Source organism: Crassostrea angulata, chromosome 8, assembly GCF_025612915.1.
Source record: "Crassostrea angulata isolate pt1a10 chromosome 8, ASM2561291v2, whole genome shotgun sequence".
Lineage (NCBI taxonomy): Eukaryota > Metazoa > Mollusca > Bivalvia > Ostreida > Ostreidae > Magallana > Magallana angulata.
Genome location: NC_069118.1, coordinates 32,979,442 through 32,998,377, shown reverse-complemented (window position 1 = coordinate 32,998,377; position 18,936 = coordinate 32,979,442). Strand labels below are relative to the sequence as shown.

General features: G+C 33.4%; 2 protein-coding genes across 3 annotated transcripts; one reads left to right on the top strand and one right to left on the bottom strand.

The window, feature by feature from the left end:
• The first annotated feature begins 2,512 nt into the window (after positions 1 to 2,512).
• On the top strand, positions 2,513 to 11,187 carry LOC128160322 (solute carrier family 28 member 3-like). 2 transcript variants are annotated; one of them, XM_052823625.1, is made up of 12 exons: positions 2,513 to 2,638; positions 4,210 to 4,299; positions 5,337 to 5,734; positions 6,008 to 6,152; positions 6,586 to 6,783; positions 7,019 to 7,180; positions 7,305 to 7,430; positions 7,650 to 7,774; positions 7,966 to 8,134; positions 8,502 to 8,765; positions 9,154 to 9,334; positions 9,607 to 11,187. In XM_052823625.1, the coding sequence occupies exons 2-12, from the start codon at positions 4,222 to 4,224 to the stop codon at positions 9,633 to 9,635; spliced, it is 1,875 nt and encodes a 624-aa protein (XP_052679585.1). In that variant the 5' UTR covers positions 2,513 to 2,638; positions 4,210 to 4,221; the 3' UTR covers positions 9,636 to 11,187. The 2 variants fall into 2 exon arrangements, with proteins under 2 accessions (XP_052679585.1, XP_052679584.1); XM_052823624.1 differs by lacking the exon at positions 2,513 to 2,638 and adding an exon at positions 2,676 to 2,882.
• Positions 11,188 to 12,781: 1,594 nt separating this feature from the next.
• On the bottom strand, positions 12,782 to 15,568 carry LOC128160329 (uncharacterized). The gene is made up of 2 exons (XM_052823632.1): positions 15,515 to 15,568; positions 12,782 to 15,060 (listed from the first exon to the last, which is right to left on the bottom strand). The coding sequence occupies exon 2, from the start codon at positions 15,051 to 15,053 to the stop codon at positions 13,389 to 13,391; it is 1,665 nt and encodes a 554-aa protein (XP_052679592.1). The 5' UTR covers positions 15,054 to 15,060; positions 15,515 to 15,568; the 3' UTR covers positions 12,782 to 13,388.
• Positions 15,569 to 18,936: the final 3,368 nt, after the last annotated feature.

Sequence of the window (18,936 nt, the reverse complement as noted above, 5' to 3'; positions counted from 1 at the left end):
CGAAATAACATAATTAAATAGTTTTTATATTCCCCTTAAAACTTTATTATATATAAATTATGCATATGAACAGCTAATTGTACTGCATCATATGCACATCGTATATTTTTGCAAGACACAGTACTATAGTAAAAGGTATATTGTAAGACCTAAAGCGGTGTGAGGTTTATGACTCTGGACTGTATTTTACAAAAGATCATAAATATTTCAGTCTTATGGAATGATATTCAATAAAAAAAAAAACTCGAGTAAACCATATTCAAACAACTATTCTGATGTCAATAATTATATTTCACAGCCATGAGAATAAAATATTGATTAGTTTGTGATTAATTAATATCCATTCATTTAGTCGGAAGTTCTTTTGTAAAACGCAGCTCTGATTCCTTTTTGCACTTTAATAGTGGATCCTTGAACTTCTCTCCGCCAAATATGAAGGTCATATTAATGGAATTAGGATGTAATGCATAACCTTATTCTACTTGCTTATACATGTAACTGTATTTTGCGCTAGGTGCTTATTTTGGTTGAGGTTATATGGAACAATTACTGCCTACAGGAAGACGGGTAGGAGTAGGAGTAGAGTAACTAGTAACGGGTTATCCCGTAGAGAAACTTGACTTGTACGCCACCGTAACTATGCTTCCATGATTCTCTCACACGTAAATATATTCAACTAGTCTGTTATTCTGTAATGATTTCTACACGGCTGTTACTACTAACTGCATTTACTAATATTTAATTATAGTTGTGAAATGACCACATATATCTGCTGCAAAAAAAAAATTCGAATTGATTTGCAAAATTATAGGAGAAAAACTTTTTTTCCGTGTCTTTTTTATGTAAATAAACAAATCAGTAGAAGCATTCCTCTTTATCCTTAGATCGTTGGTATAAAGAATGTACACACACTTAAAATCTTTGATTGATTACTATTACATAAACACACCATTTCTGTTAGTGTCATTGGGTGCAAAGTAGCAGACAAAACAGTCCGTTCTACCCAGGTATTCTGACCGATTTAAAGAAAGAGTACATCACAGATAAATTAAATAAGTGAATAAAGCAGCGGTACTTCGTGTTCTTTATCTATAAACAGGTACCTCATTTCTGCTGAAATAAAACTCTCTCTGTTCGTAGCCTCCTGGAAACGATTTGCATTATGAGATAATCAAGGGAGTTTGTTGCCTTTATTAGTAAAGAAATGTTCGTTTTAGAAACATATCTAACATTATTAAGAGAATTTAGTAGTTTTACATGACATTTTGTTGAGTCTTCATTTTATTTCAGCAGTACTAATTTTGAGTGTTCTTCCTGAAATATACGGCATTGAATATCCGGACGGCCAATCATATATTCAGTAAAATGATATAAACTGGTCTTTTTAATGACTAGTGGTATATGGAATTCTTTCCGAAATGTCTTATTCAACAATGTGTTAAGCTTTTGAGTAGTTACCTGCAGGAGAGAGCAAAGTGTTAAAAACAAACCCATGTTTAAAGCAAAACTGACGGTTGTTTTGTAATGTTTGCATATTGTTCTCTAGTTTTAATCATTGGACTTTTTTCTTTATAGAAGACTGGTGGGCCTTGCATCAAATACGTCAATAGCGCTGTAAACTGTAACCATACTGGCAATGCCGTTAATTATTAACACAACTACTCTACATTTCACTGCCTAAATAAACTAGTATTCAACATTAAGATTTATCCTTCAAATTTTAGAATAAATATTTTTAGATGACAAAAGGTTTTTTTTTTCTTTTATTAAAATGTATTCAGATAAACTGTATATGATTTATTATGCTTGATATAGTAATGGCTTTAGTTCCATGCCTTTTTCAGGATTAGCAAATTTTACAATTGATTATAAAAAAACATAATTCATGCTAGTTAAGTCGATGCATACGTTTATAAAGGAACATATTGCAAACCACCTTTTTTACATACAGAATGCATTGTATGTATATGAAAACTGTATGTTCTGCCTGGCTTCACCATGATACATTGTTAAGTCCAATATGTGCCAAGTAACTGCATATTCCGACCAGTCACTGAATTTTTGTTCAAACTGACCATGCTCCGCCGTCACCAGTTTTTATAAATCACTTAATTAACTCGGTCCTTAACTCAAATTCTTAAAAGAAAGGTACAAAATTATGACTTGAGGCTGAGTATTGACTTAAGGAAAGTTGGTGACAGCGGAACCAGGAAGTGTTTGAAATCGCTTTATCTAAAACAGTGTCTTCCCAAATAATCCGGGATTGAGACCTTGGAATTACAGGTTAATGATCTGTTGTCCCTAAAAAGTTAGCGTTGTACACTGCACATGTTTACATAAATAATTATGAGAGTTCAAGCGTGAATGAATGACAATAGGCGAAAAGACATATGAACTGGGCTACATGAGTGCCTTAGGTGGAAAAAAAACGGTGCATAAGTTTAACTGAATCAACAATTGTTGAATTATCGAAGACGACTCCTCCCACAAAAATGGGGGACTGTGTACATATACACGACCGGGGAACGAATACAGACGCACTTCACATCACGTGAAGTTGGTGAAAGAAAAAAATACCAGGATTGATAAGGTGACATGTCGGGCCCGATGTACCCCCAAGACCTAGAAACGACAGAATGTAAATACTTCAATTTTATATGGTGAAAAGTTGAACAGTGTGTGAGAGGGGGGTAGACACAGATCGCTGTTTATCGCAAAACTGTTTAACTGACTTATCTGCGGACTTCATCCAGGTCGGATAAATGGCACTAGACCTAAAAGTCCCACCAGATTTCCCGATCGGAATTCATAAATCCGTGACAGATTTGATTGAATGATTGTGTGAGGTGTTTTTTTTATAGGATTGTGAATTGCCTTAAAAGGTATGACAACGTCGCTCTTTATCAGCTTTTAGTGGTGATTTTAAATTGTACAGATAATGCAAGAAATTTAACTTTAAAACAAGAGATAATATTTTTGAACCTTTAAGTAGTTACTATGATAACTTTATTTGATACACTTGTATAGTATATATGATTGATATTTTAGACGTTGATTATTTCTATTTATATCCGAAAGGTGAATGTATGCGTGCATTCAATTATATAAATATCAAGTATTATGATTTGCTAATACTATGAGAATTGTTTTTTAGGTATAAACACAAAATTGCAATAGAAACATTTCAACATTTTAGTTTTTAATACCTTTTCATTTTATAATTAAACCTTGTTTAATTTCTATATACCTTTTTATCATAAAGTGTCTTAATAATATTTTTTTACAAGACATATTCCGTAATGTTATTAAATCTTCAACTTTGTCCATATCGTAGTGAGATATTTTATGTACACATTCAAAGAGTAGTTTTGTTTAAAATTTGATATCATTATCATTTTTGAAAGATAAATCGCTGCAACGAGTTTGTTTAACCACTCTTAATGGCAAATTATATCATAACAAGGCCTTCTGTACAAATATCCGGATTCTGTGCCAAATTGCACTGAAAGACCCTCAAAGACTGAGATTTAGAACACATAAAATCTGTTATCTTTCAATTGACAGTCTTAGATTTCAGGCAGAATAGGCTAGACTATAAATGGAGAATTATTTAAAGAAGGAGGGTGCACACCTCGCGCCAAGACATTTTATATTTTATATTCAAGGGTGATTTCTCCTAATATAGATTAGGTCAAATAAATCTTATGATTTCCTTAGATTCAAAGCTTTAAAAGTGCATATGTTCTTGAAAGACACTTAAATGCGATTTAGGGTCATTGTCTGTTTATCTTTTTCTAATAAATCAAATCGGTATCAAAATTGAATTTTACAAGTATCTTTACCACTCTAAAAGTAGAAACAGCATTACATAAATATCCCGTTTGATGTGACAGTTGTTTTAGATTCAAAGGTATACAACCAAAGATAAAATGACCCAAACTGCAGCCAATGACAGTATTTGAACGACCAAATATAGGCTTTAAGATTGATTTAATTCGTGGTGTCTAATTTTCGCGGGAGTCGAAAAATTATTGAATCGTAGGGAACGTTACTGTCACAGTAAAAAGATAAATCCTATCTTAGTAAGAAACTATATGTCTGAAAATTGCAGTTTCAATTAATACATACATGTACAAGTACGCAAATACAATTCTGCATTTCGGCAATTTAAAGTCATCTTGCACCTTTTTTTTTTTACATTTGCCATAGAGACCGCCGACGATGGACAGTGAAGTGACTTCTATAGAAATGAAACCCGCAAACCAAGGAGTGACAAACTTAGGATACAGATCTACAGAGGTGCGTACTGCGTTGCATGTGATCTCTAACAAGAGGCCCACAGGCTTTAACGGTCACATCGGAACATAGTTCCAGATGGACCTGTCACGGAGTCTTATTATGCTTCATTTTGGAGTCTTACCCCAAATCCGATACCTCTCTGACTGTGTCCCAAGGTTTTAATCATTTTGATGTTTGCAAACATCTATTCAAAGCTACACGGTTTCTAAGACTATATACATGTACATTTTCACTATACATTGTATGACCATATTGGCCACAGCAAACGTCCTGACCCCCTGACCTAGGGCCCATGAATTTTACAGTTATAGTAGAGGGCTTCATTATGGACGTCATTACGATAATCATGCATTCACTCATAGAAAAAGACATTCTAACATTTAATACATTCTCATTATATGACCCTATTGGCCCCGCCCCGAAGTCCTGAACCCATCATCCAGTGGCTATAAATTTCACAATTTAGGTAGAAGGTTTTATGAATACCACTGCCATGCATTTAACTTTTTCTATGTGGGGGAAGAGAAGTAGGTGCGTTTTTCATATTTGGTAACTTTTAGCCGATGAGGTTCCAGAGATGGAACAGTAATTAATTTCGCAAATTCGATTTCTCATATCCCATAGATGATTCAAACCAATCAGCAAATGGTATTTTAGTTTTCAAGAAGTTAGAAAATAATGTAAAATTGTTGACGGACGTCGAACGTCGCACGACGCACGACGGCGAACAAAGACCAGTGACTCAGGTGACATAAAAAGGAATTCATCTAACTTTGAACCTTCAAACAAGTTTCCCTATTGCCTGTACTATTTATTTTAAAGAGTTCCTATGCTAATGTTAGGTACAAGCGTAAGAAAAAAATGTAGATCCTGGTTTTGTGGGTTCAATTATGCAATGATTTATTGACATCTCCAAAAGATCCTGTTTTAGAAGGTTATATTGCAGATAGTCTTTCTAATGTCATTATTTTAAGATTTAGACATAACATATCATTGATATAAAGTTATTTTTAATAGTGTTTTTTTCATGGTTTTAGAATGGATTATCAGACCACCCCGATTCCGTACAACATAATAGCATCAAATTTGAAATAGAAGAAAATTCGGACGATGAAGTTTACACCGGATGTGCTCGAGTCGCAAATAAAATCCAAACCGGAGTCGTGGGTACTCTCAGCAAACATGGATCAAAAATCAAACTGTTATTCAAACTTGTGCTTTTACTTCTGTATTTCGCATATTTTGGCTATGCTATGTACTACAGGTTTGGGGATGAGGGTTCCATCCGTCTATTAGTGTGTACCATTTTGGGAGTTTTAATTCTATTGCTTTACACCTTCAACCGATTGTCTGGCTTCAAATTTAAATTTAGCTCGGAACAAAGGTCGTTGTCCAAAGAAAAGAAAATAAAAAAGATAAAGCGACACACGGGAAGGTTTGTAAATTTTTCAAATTTAATTTGATATTTAACAATGTTAGCAGTTATATGTTAAAGTATTAATCAAATTTTGGTCGATCGATACTGCTTTTGCAATTTATGAAATAAATTCACACTTTTGCTCATAAATACCAAAAGTTTTTATAAATATGGTTTGTTTGTAATCTGTATATACCGTTGTGTTGCAGGGAAGACGAACAACTCATGCAAAATATAAGTTCTTACATTCTAGACATTTTGAGTTGAATATAATAGTTTAAATTTACTTAGGTTCCTTATGCTGGCAGTGTTTATTGCCCTCGCTGCATACATCATCTATGACGTTCTCTTGGACTACCCACAAAATGCCATCTCTGTTGCCGGTCTGGCACTGTATATTATCATCTTTTACGTATTCTCAAAGAACCCTGCAAAGGTATTTATTTGGATCACTTTTCACAGCATCTTTATTATGTATTTCAATGCATTTTGCATTCACAAAGAAATACTTAAAATCTAAAAGTTTAAATATAACGAATTTTTCTTAACTAGATTAAATGTTAAAGCTTAAAAAAGTCATACCTGAAAGAAAAAAAATATATATATAATATTCGCCTCCGTTTTATATTCGCTCTTTTTGCCTTTGTTGTCAGGGGCAAATTTAAGACTGGGCGAATTCCCAGTGTCTCAAATAACTGTGTCCTGGCGAATTCAAGACGGGGCAAAACCAATTGCATATGTAGAAGGGCGAAAATTACACGAGGCATAAATAAACCCGTATACAGTATCTTATTGGTATTTTTTTTATCACTAAGCCTCCTTAAATGTACCAAGTGAACCGATATCGATACTTTTCTTAATGTTCAAAGGTGAAGTGGCGGCCAGTGTTCTGGGGTTTTGCATTGCAGTACATCTTTGCTTTGGTTATCCTGAGGACGTCGTGGGGTTACCAGGCATTTCAATGGTTAGGGGATCGAGTGACAGAGTTTCTCAACTACTCAAATGCCGGTGCTACGTTCCTCTTTGGTGATATTCTGGTCACCACGTACTCACTCTTTGCTTTCAGAGTAAGTTCATTTCATCAGCAAATTATGGCATTAAAAGAAAGTTCCCGAAAATTTACCTTACATATTCTTCATTTCTCTCGCATTCTTTTCCTCTTTCACTTTTTGAATTTCATACTCACATCATCTTATTCTCTTGGTTTAAACATACTATATCTCATCTCATCTCATCTCTCTCTCTCTCTCTCTATCTCTCTCTATCTCTCTCTCATTCTCTCTCTCTCTCTTTTCGTGACAGGTGCTTCCAGTGGTGGTATATTTTTACACAGTGACGTCAGTCTTATACTACCTCGGGGTGATGCAAGTGATCGTCAAGAAAATGGGCATGTTCCTTTCCTTCTGTTTAGGAACTTCTCCCGCCGAATCACTGAACGCAGCAGGAAACATATTTGTAGGCATGGTGAGTTTCTCTAAATATTTATTTAGATATTTTGTCTGTAATACATATTTTTGCGTTGATAATCATAACTCTTGCAAGCGACAACTGAACATTCATTCCCATTTTGAATTTTTTTAAATTTAAGACCGAGGCTCCATTGATGATTCAACCATTCCTGAAGGACATGACAAAGTCAGAACTTCATGCCGTTATGACAGGGGGGTTTGCTACAATAGCCGGGTCCGTGCTTGGAGCCTATATCAACTTCGGGGTATACATGGATACATTTCATCATCTTATATCATCATTAATTACATGTATCATCAAATATCCTCATATCTCTCTCTCTCTCTCTCTCTCTCTCTCTCTCTCTCTCTCTCTCTCCACGTTGTTGTTAGTGTTGTTGTTGTTCTTCTTGCTTGAAGAATAGTGTATATACATTTTTGCAAATGACACAAGCTTGATCTTTTCCTTCATGTATTTTTTGCAGGTGCCCGCTAACCACCTCATCACCGCCTCCGTTATGTCTGCCCCTGCGGCTCTCGCCATCTCCAAACTCGCCTACCCAGAGACCGAACGGACCAGAAAACAGGATTTTGATAAAATGGGCAAATCGTATGAGACTTATTGATATTACGTATCATTTTTCCCACTTTTAGGTACCCCCCCCAAAAAAAGAAGTCCCAATTTTTTTTCAAATAAAATAACTAAAAAGTTTCACATGCACTTTGCATAATTTTTTTTAACGTGACCATCGATTGGTCACTGATCAGATATATTTAAGACTTTAAGTTATCTTGTTACAGGAAAGACAGAAATGTCATTGAAGCCATTTCGTCAGGAGCAAGTAACTCTGTCAAAGTCGTGGCCGCCATTGCGGTGAATGTCATGGCCTTCCTCTGTGTCCTTGAATTCGTCAACATGACCTTGGACTGGTTCGGTGACCGTGTCGGAGTGGATGGACTCTCGTTCCAGGTTTTCAATTTAGTATTATTTTTAAAAAGTGTTGCTTTTGAAAGAGGCTAAAAAGTTATAATTAACACATTTTTGTTAAAATAAAATTAAAATTGGTGTATATTTTAATTCAAAGATGTTAGAAATACATGCACAACATGTGTCTTGCTTTGAGTTACATCGTTGCATTACGGCGAGATTATATTAAGAAAAAAATAGCAAATTTAGCCTTGAACCTATAAAGAAAACTGCATGAATTACTAGTATACAATGAAGGTAATGTTTAAAAGATCTCACAATGTGTACGATTTGTTTGTTGGTAGAAGATATGTTCCTATATGTTCTATTTGATCACATATTTCATGTGTATAATTTGTTTCGTTGGCAGCTTATTTGTTCTTATGTGTTTTACCCGATCGCATACTTCATGGGGACGGATGTTTCTGACTGTCGTAAAGTGGCTGAGCTAGTTGGCATCAAGACATTTACCAACGAGTTTCTTGCCTACAAGGAACTTTCCGTTCTCATCGCCAATAAAAAGAATTTCACGGACTATACCGCTCAGTGGAACTCGTCGGCGGACTGGTACTATCAGGGAGATGATATAGTGCTGCCATATGTCAATCAAACGCTGAAGAAAGGAATCATGTCGGTAAAATATATAAAGTTGCTTCCCTTTCATGAATTTGCTAATTTTATAAACGGTCGCAAATGCATTTTCTTGGCGATTTTTAGCCATCTTATTTAGGTCTCTAAATAAAAGTGTGTGCTTGTTAATTTCTCTCATTTTTGATTTTTAAAAGTTTTTTTTATATATTTTGTTTTGTTTTGAACTTTCTTAGCATACAGGTTTAAATTACATATGCAGTGGCAACTACACTTTTAATATTTATGATTATTAACTTTTCTAAACTAAAATTAAGTTGTTCGGGATTGTAACTTGTATATCTGGGGGGGAAAAATCAATTAATTATGATGATTTGTCAGGCATAACTGGAATACCGTTATTTTATCAATATATAGTGTATTTTACACTGTAGGGCAAATCTGAGGTGATAGCCACCTATGCATTATGCGGTTTCTCCAACATTGGATCCATGGGGATATTTCTGGGTGGGATGTCGGCACTGGTCCCCTCACGGCGGGGGGATTTGGCGCAGATTGTCGTGAGAGCCATGGTGGCTGGAAACGTTGCGTGTTTCCTGACAGGGTGTATAGCAGGTCAGTACATTGTATATTTGGGTCTGTAAAATGCTCCTTCGTGTGTTTATTTTTAGGTTTTTAAAGAACAAAACGGAAGCAATCAACTTTGTCATTTGTTGTGAATTTGTTTTAGATAGTGTATTTCAAATACTGAAAAACTGAATAAACGTCGTTCTTGCATGATCTGAAAATAGAATTTATTATATTTTTTAAATTGTTGTGGATTGTGTCATCTATACATAGAATCTGGTTACCAAATTCAGAATATTGATAAGTTGCCTCTTTTACAGGTCTACTTTATAAAGACTACAATACATAGAAAATGTGGAAGAAAAAGAATAAAGATAACATAATGCAGCGAGGGGATTATTCTGTAGTAAAAGCTCGAAAATATAAAACCATTTTTCACGTAACACTGAAGCAAAAAGAACGAAATATTTATCATTCAACGGTAGATCTACATGAATGTACATGAAGTTGCATTCAATTTGTGTGTGTTCGAGAAAGTGCTAGCTACAGGTATATCTAATAGAATTATTTGACAATGTGTCTGTTTGTCTTTTTTGACATTTTCTTTCTTTTTTTCTTTTTATTTTTCCTTTGGATTTTTTTTTGAGGGGGGGGGGTGTGTATTTTTGCACTAGAAAGCACATGGTTAACATGTATGTTCGACTGAGCGAAGCCAATAAAAGTAATCGTTATAATATTATTTTGAATTTGTGTGCATCTTTGATAAATGTATGATTGTGTATTTAAACGTGCATTATCGCATTTATGAATTATATGCTCAATATACTTGTTATGTTAGTATAGTACCTGTGTTAAAAAATTGTGATACGCACCAGATCAAATACATATAGTACGTAATTATGATAAAAAGGTGCCACACATTTTTTTCTTTTTCTTGTTTATAAGATTCATAAATTGTAAATTACATTTTAATGGTTCTTTATAATTTTTTTTGCCATAAAATTCAGAATTGACAACGAAATGCACGTTGCTATGTCTTTGCGCTTTTTGACTCCTTAAACGCATTTTATAGTAAAATGTATGCTATAAAAGTACAATGTTGCAGCTTTGATTAATTATTTATTTAAAGCAAGGCTTCTGCACCACATTAAAGAACTGCATTGTGGAGTGGGGTCTTCTTAATGAAATTCATCAATTAAGTTGTGAAAAAACCCATAAGATTATTAACAGGACATTTAATTTAGTATCAAGAAGACAACAGGATCTTATTTTGAATTAGATGCGAAAAAATTCTCAGCCAAGTTAAAGTTTATCACATTTCTTTTACAATATATCTAAGATATCAAATATTTGAGCTGTAAAAAATATATTTCATCCGGATGATCTGGGTTATCCAGGGGTGTCAAAAATTAGATACAACTAAATAACAAAGCAAATACACCCTGCTGATAAGACAATCTCCACTAATCTGGCCAGACCTGTATATATATCTAGGTTTCATAAAACATATTTTTATAGGATTTTAATATAAAAAGAATTCCAAAACATGTGTTTGACACTCTCCAACAAAATAATTCGCATTGACCACATTCGATAATTATCGGGACGGTGACCGAGGTCGAATATGAAAACATATTTGCGTATATTTGCGTCGCAAAGGAAGGATACAAATCTTTTTAATATCTAATGGTATTAGATAGACAGCTTATATTTTTCGATGTGTAAAATTGGTATGTTACATTTATTTAATTGCCACGCCCATCAAAGATAGATTGACCTATTTCTTGATGATTTTATTAACGTTGTCACCGGTTTTGGTCATTCTTTACATTTTATAGCTTTATTGGTTTAAGGTATATGTGATTTAAGGAGGCCTATTTGGGCGGGGGGGGGGGGTCGGATTGTGTGGAAAAAATACAATTATTATAGAAAAACATTTTAACCATATGTAATTTACACCAATTCTACTTAATTTACAAAGTTTTAAGGAAATCGACCGTCTGGTTCTTTTTAGGTGCCATCTCAAAATACAGGTACTTTTACAATAGGAATGTATAGGAAATTATCATTTTTAATTCGAAGCAGGTTTTTAAAAAAAGACTCTCAAATTGTAATATGTGATAAGTAATATCATTTTCTACCTTATATATTTAAAGTACTAAATTCTACCGTCTGGTTTTTAGTGGAAACCATCTCAAAATATTAAAATGCACCATATTTGGCAATATATTTTGAAGTATTACAAATATAGATTGGTAGAATGGATTAATTAAAAATTTTAGAAAAATACCCTGGAGGATAGCATTATTCTGTTTGTAGATTTTAAACGGCATGCGATTTTTACTTTTTCTTTTGTTATTTCTTACTGTGCACTCCTACAAAGCTTCATTTTATCATACTGTAACGTTATAAAAGCACAATGGCAACGCTCACCTACAACGGCAAAATCGTTTGAAAAATAAATTTTTCCTTAAAAATCTAAATATTTTTATCTGTATTTTGTTTATTGTATTCAATTTTTTAAATTATATCGAAAAAATTTCATTAAAAGTATATTAAATACACTGTATTTTACTAGAATGCGCATAAACCTGCGCAATGAAAACTAAAGTCGGCCTTACTAAGTTGTCATTAAGGCAATGTTCGTTCATGTACCTAGCGTCGATAAAGATTCTTAATTCAACTCAAGCACGAAATATCAGAGGGGTGGGTGGTGGGTTGAACCCCCCCCCCCACCCAACCTTTAGGGAGTATTTTTGAAAAAAAAAAAGAAATGGAGATAAGGAAATGCGAGTAAACACGAAGTTATAAATAGATATACAATGCTTCACCCGCCTCCCCCTCCATGGATTATGATTTTTTTTACGATTTGGAGAGCCTCAGGAATCTTTTTTTAAGAGATCCAGGATTTTTTGGGAAGAGTCTGCCCCCACCCCTTCAAAAACGATGCTATGTACGTGCCTGCTACTACAGTTATTGCTGACATCAAAGAGATGCCGCGGACTTTATTCTCCAATATAACACGAACGTCATCAATACAATACCAGATCTTGAACATAATTATTATAATACCAATCTCAATTTGATCATGAGTTATAACTTATAAACTTTGTATTTAAAATAAACAAACAGAGATGACAGAGGTTAGTGTCATTTACTGCGCCACGTTTGATTTTCAACAGCTACAAGCGGCTGTTCCAAGACACCCCCTCCGGAACAAATTTGGTCTCCAGCCCCTCAATTATCAGTGAGAATGCTGTAAGGGAAGTTTAGAAGAGTACTATGTTTGATTGAGCTCTGTTTTTTGCGGCTCAACATTTCATATGGCTGTCAATGCGACATTAATGGTATTGTAGGTGGATAAAAAAAATAAAACGAGCCTTTCAGAAAATTTATTATGTTCCTTACAGATGTTAAATTGTTATTTGTTATAATTTCTAGAGATTTATATATTACATTGTCTGAGAAGTAAAATGACTGTTTAAAGTGTTAATAAATCCGTTTTGATGAAGTTATTAATTAAAAAGTTTACAAAACTATTTAAAAGTCATTTTACTTCATTTGAATCAATGTTGTAATTATTCTTATACTTCATACATACACGTATTTGAAGTCACAAAAACGCATGTAACAACGGGCGTAAAAAACCACAATATATATAAGTTCACACTGTCACCTTGTGGTTCATTCTTTCTACATGAACATTGTTAATTTTGTATTTCTACAACAGTATTTACCCGCTTTTCCAAAAAATAAAAAAAAAAAGCGTGGGGGATACTGTTTGATAGAATATTGCACACAATTCACAATGTATAAGGTAGTTACCGGTATTGCACATTATATGAATTCTAAATCCATTGGTACACAATGCATCCTTGAAACACACCTTTAGTTAGTTCAAAACAATCTAAGACATTGGCAAATTGCATCTAAAATAAAACCACATGCACACTATTTACAACCACATTTTATTGATAAAACATGAATGAACATAACTACATGTAAGTATGATGAAATTCGTATTGTATCTCATTGAATAATTCAGTGAAAAAATTAGAATATAGCAATCATGTCTGTTGGCATCAATCACAAATTACAGTATCTATTTCGAATATTTGATTTTCTTTACATTGCCTTTGTAGAATTCGCACACAAACAGATTGTCATTATTGTCCACACATACACCCAAAGGATCCTTCAGATCACAGTCATCAATGTAACGGAGAAATTGTCCCTTCTTATCCAGAATGTGGATACAATGGTTGTCACTGTCTGCTGTCAGGATACGACTTTGACTGTCTGTTGTGATACCAAAGGGTTTAAATGATCTGTTCTTGGTAAATGAGGGATAACCGGTGTACCTCCATCTGAGTTTCCCGCCCTGGTTAACCACAACCACTGTACCAGCCGCCCAGTCAGCTACACAAATGTCATGGTTTCTGTTCTCTGTGATGTATTTAGTATTATTATTACCTGAGTACAGAGGTTTACCTTCATCATCAAATTGAATTACCCTTTTCTCGGTGGATCCAGAGTAGCGGATAACTTTGGATTGAGTTCCATCTTTACTGAACATGGTAACCAGGATATCACCAGTAGAGGTGACACACAGTTTACCAGGCTTCCATCCCTGTAATCTGATTAACACTTCTGTTTGTCCACTCTTTACTTTAAACACTGTCCTTGTTATTGCACTGATATACAGTAGATCCCCATCACTGTCTACAGCTATATCATTGGGAAATATACCAGATTTTTTCTTGATTGTCTGAAGGACTAAACCTTCAGTGTTGAAGCATTTAATATCATTGGTCTCTCCACTCGTCCATATGCTACCATCATTTAGACAGGTCACATTGCGTAGTTTTTCATGCCCGGTCTGTATTGTGGTAACAAGCTGTGGTTCATCCAGTAGTTCTCTGACTGAAGTGGTTGGATGGTTCAATAACAAGTTATTTTTTTCTGTGGCAGTAGATAATGGCATGATCTGTCCAAACAAACTATACAGCTTCTCACGATCTATCGGTTTTGGAATGAATCTTGGCAGTGATACCTCAATCTTGTGTGGAAGCTTGCTGAACTCTCTGATCTTAGAGTTGTAATTAATGGCAGGAGATACTTCGGTGGATTTCTCAATTTCTTTTATGGCCATTAGTGTTTGCTTTATGAGAGACTGTATTTGTTTGATTTCACCTAAATGTGTCTGTAGAATATCTCTGTGTTTCACTTTAATTTTGCTTATTTCAGTTTTCATTTTGTTGATAACGATGTCGATTTCTTTGTGCCATTGTTCTCCTTGTTTGGACATCGTTGTTGTAAGTTTCTCATATCCTCCATCCAGGTTGGCAAGTTGATTTTCCAAGTCGCGTGCAATTTCTTCATAGGTAGGAGAAATGAGGTTTACTAACTCTTCTGTATCTTTTTCTATATTTTCCTTCTGTGCCTTGTACACAGATGATATATCTACGAAAATATGTCCCCTGTGTTGTTCAGATGCAGTACAAAAAGAACAAACAAAAATGGTATTGCAATCTTTGCACTGAAATTTACAATTTTTCTGTTGATGTATTTCACATTTTGGATAAATTAGAGTTGATCTTCGTTCTTGAAAAGGGACAATTCTATGTTTGTCATATCCATCTGAGATGTGTTTTCCTATACATAGTATGCACAAGTTTACATGACAAAAGTCACAGTAGCTGTGCACTATCTTTGTATCACAAAGGTCACATCGGTGCACATCCTGGGCACTATGACGGGGATCCATATTTAATCTACGAAAAAAAAGAGAAATACATGAAGTTTGCATGTCAATGGTATAGACAAAGATGTGGACTTTGATGAAAATAAATTATAATGCCAGCTGTTTGTGTCTTTTTAAAAAAATATGTATATGTATATATATATAATTATTTCTGTCAATATCCTTACCTTGTCTTTCTTGGAAATCGTTATATGCCGACATATTTCATTGTAAATATTTTATAAAAAATTATAAACAGTGTTTATTATCCGCACATAAAAAGAGATCAGTAGTCTTTTTCAAAATAAAAATATATACAGTTGCATCAAAAGTGAAAGTAGTTTTAGAGTAGAATATTTTTCATTACAAATCAGTGTTACATGTAGGTCTACTCCAAACACTGCTTATTATATATTTGATAACTATTTCATTAACAACTCTCGATGCATCTTGAGTTAATAATGAAATTTTAAAGGAAAACATACCGTGCCCAAATCTATCCACCCACTTTATAAAACATGGCTGTACGAAAGAAGTCACCTGACAATGTTAATTCACTCGAGTTACCTCCCATACCTCATATTGAGTTTTGACATCTTAGTAGTCATCCAGACATTTTTGTTACACATGCACAAAACCAGATTATTTTCTGGGAGTCTAAGGAAAAAGTTTGTTTGCCAGAGGTCTGGGAAATATTTTCGGTATAAATGCATGCTTTACTGTTAGTATGTTTAAAAATTCCGGGGAGGGGTGGAACCCCCAAGGCCCCTGTATTTATATGGATGTGACACATAATTAACTTGTAAACCAAGCATATTTTTTAGTACGTCCATAGTGCGTGTTTTTCTGGGATTTCGTATAAACCTAATGTGGACCAAGGAAAATTACAGGCTCAAATCAAAATAAACCTACAGTTTATTTAGGAAAAGTCCCTTATTCTCATATTAAGGAGGTTGACACCTAAACTTTTGGTACTGTCAATCATCCGAAAACCACTTGGATATACAGACGAGAACCTAAAATGTTCATTTATTTTATTTGTGACCCATGTCACATCTCATTTTTTGGAAATATGGGGGCCAAACAAAAATAATAATTTTCTACAAACATTGCTTAAATTTGGCCTGGAAATTGAATTTTTTCAAAAATCAAACAAAAATTTTTTGATTGAACTATTATTTTATTATGATTTCAATGCAGTATGAAGTTGAATCAATGTAGTAACTATGAAAGCAATATCTAAGTCAACATTTAAAAAATTTTTGCTTTACTGGTGGCTGAAAATGACAGTACATAACGAACACAACAGCAGATCGTTACAAAATTTTCAATTTGGATTCATCAAATCTTAAAGCAAATAAAAAAAATTATTAGAAATGCCATCTTTCCAAACCATTGTATACAAACAGTCATACATTTAATGTCTTGTGTTACATTAAAAAAGTTTGAGACACGGCATGAAATAAGCTAATGTCAGGCAAACATTTTTTTCTTGACTTCTACATGTATAAAGTATAATCGAAGTTTGGCAAAATAAATTGATAGAAATATAAAAATATTGTTAAAATAATTTTTTTTTTAGAACAGCATGAGTTTATAGTAATACACAAGTTATCTGAAAGTTTAATAGGCGCTGAAAATTGGGAAGCCAAAGAAACAGTACTCAAAAACTGCTGAGCTATGAAAATTGTTCATTTTCTTCTAGAAAATCTTCCGCCATAAAATATAGTTCCTAACCAAAACTCTGTATCTAATGTATGTACTTTTCTTTTAACAGTTTTATTCAATATGGTTATTTTGGCATTGTAAAATGTAAAACCTCCTTAATAAGCAATCTTATGGGAAAATTGTTTTGACAAAGATGGGGTTTGCTAGTTATGTGTATGAAAACTGATGAAAATATCTACAGTCTATTGTTTACTAAGTTTAGAGTCAGAAGGTATAGGAATATTCTCAATTTGATCGATATTAGCTATGATTTAATTTTCATTACTTGCTTGTAATGAAAGTATAATTAAATTACCATTTGTATATTACACTTATACTATGAAATATGTATTTTAGAGCAATGGAGTGGTAACATAGTAAGAAGAAAAAAAGCTCGTAACGAGCCCCTATGGTACAAAATACTTATAGAATATATTTTACTAGGCATATTCTAATTTGTTGACGTGTCCCGTATAACATGTTATTTATACCTTGACAACTTGCAATTTAACCGATCATGGTTATGTAAAAGTAAAAAAAGTGAACTTGTTTTAAGTGTTTATATTTCTTAACTATCATTTTGATAACATTTTGAGATTTACACGTACCAGGTTTAACCAGGGTTCAGCGAATCAGTTGACAAAAGTTTCGACTCGTAAATTACAGTTAAATTTGAAAAACACAAATATGGGACTGTATATCACCGAAATAAAAAAGTTATGAGCTGTTTTGTTTTCTGGAATGAATAACTATCAGAAAAATAAAACAAGCACCCACTGACAGTGACTGTCTGCTTGAAATCAATTCAAAACGTGATTATTATTTGGCGACATGGTGTTTATTTTTTCATTTATAATGCATTATGTCTTTAAAATTATTTAAAATTATAATAATCTTAGAGCAATTAACGTGTATTTTAAAATCATTTCTACATTTATTATGAAATGACCCTCTTTTACAAATTATAGTAAAGTTCTGATTTGATTTAAACATATTTTATTATGCAAATATACATTTACATAAATCGATTAGGCAGCAGGCAATGCCTATGTAAGCCTTCTCTATATATATATTGACAGTAAGGTTCTGTCAAACCCACAAAGTTAAGTTCGATATCTTAATTTTAACACTGGCGATATCGATGTTCACATTTACTAGAGAATGAGAGAAAAGTATTTTAAGTTAAATTTTGTTAGAATCAAGTCCAGAAAAAGTTGAAGGAATTATAGCCTTTAGAGCAGTATGCATATTGAAAATGCAACCGACATCGTTGATTCAATAAAAAGAGATCGAGTTACATTTTACATGCATTGCAATTTAGGCAGACAGATATTAAACCCATATGTTTCTTATAAAACCCATGGGCTGGACTGTTAAACGATAGAAGACCCGCCGGCTCAACGATATAAGTACATGTATTTTTAAAATCTTCACACACAGCTTAACCACAATTGACATTTTAGCACTTAAAGTAAAACTTACACATACATCGATTTTCCCTCTGTTTATATTTTTTTATAGGAATGAACAATGGCATCAAATACACCTACTCAATTCAGAATAGATAAAATGTAAAAAATCATAAAGACAAAGTTTACAATTTCACCTTAATATTTAGACCTTTCTGCACTAATTAACGCTATTTTTAGTCATTAACGATTCAACACGCAATGGAAATATTTGAAAGTCTCAAACGTTTACTCAATTATGATAGACTTTTGATAGTAGTAATAGTCACGAAAATCTTACTAACTGAGAAATAAAACCAAAAGAATGGATCTGTTATGTAAAATTTGAGATATGGAATAAGATATTGCTAATTTAGGCAAACACTTTTTTCTTCTTGACTTTTATAAAATATAAACTAAATATGCCAAAATATGTCGATAGAAATATCATAAAATGTTTGATTATGTTTTTTTCGGAACAAGCTAAAGCTATCCCAATGCACACCATCTGGAAATATGGTCTGAACAGAAAATAGGACGCTAAAGATACGACACTCTAGAGCCAAAAAGCTATGAACATTTTAATTTTCTTCTTGTAAACCTTCCGCCACAAAATAAAGTCCCTTATCAAACTATATAAACATCTAGTTTTTTTCAAAACCTTTTATTCAAATTTTTTTGGCATCGCAAATATGAATTTACAAGTAAAATTGATATATGATGCAGAATTTTCAGACTAGAGGTGACCCAAC

Bases quoted from the DNA above. Each gene is read 5' to 3' on its own strand.
- LOC128160322 (XM_052823625.1), top strand. From the start codon at position 4,222: ATGGACAGTGAAGTGACTTCTATAGAAATGAAACCCGCAAACCAAGGA. The intron at 7,181-7,304 runs GTGAGTTTCTCT...TTTAAATTTAAG, and splicing joins GAAACATATTTGTAGGCATG to ACCGAGGCTCCATTGATGAT. The intron at 7,431-7,649 runs GTATACATGGAT...TATTTTTTGCAG, and splicing joins GAGCCTATATCAACTTCGGG to GTGCCCGCTAACCACCTCAT.
- LOC128160329 (XM_052823632.1), bottom strand. From the start codon at position 15,053: ATGGATCCCCGTCATAGTGCCCAGGATGTGCACCGATGTGACCTTTGT.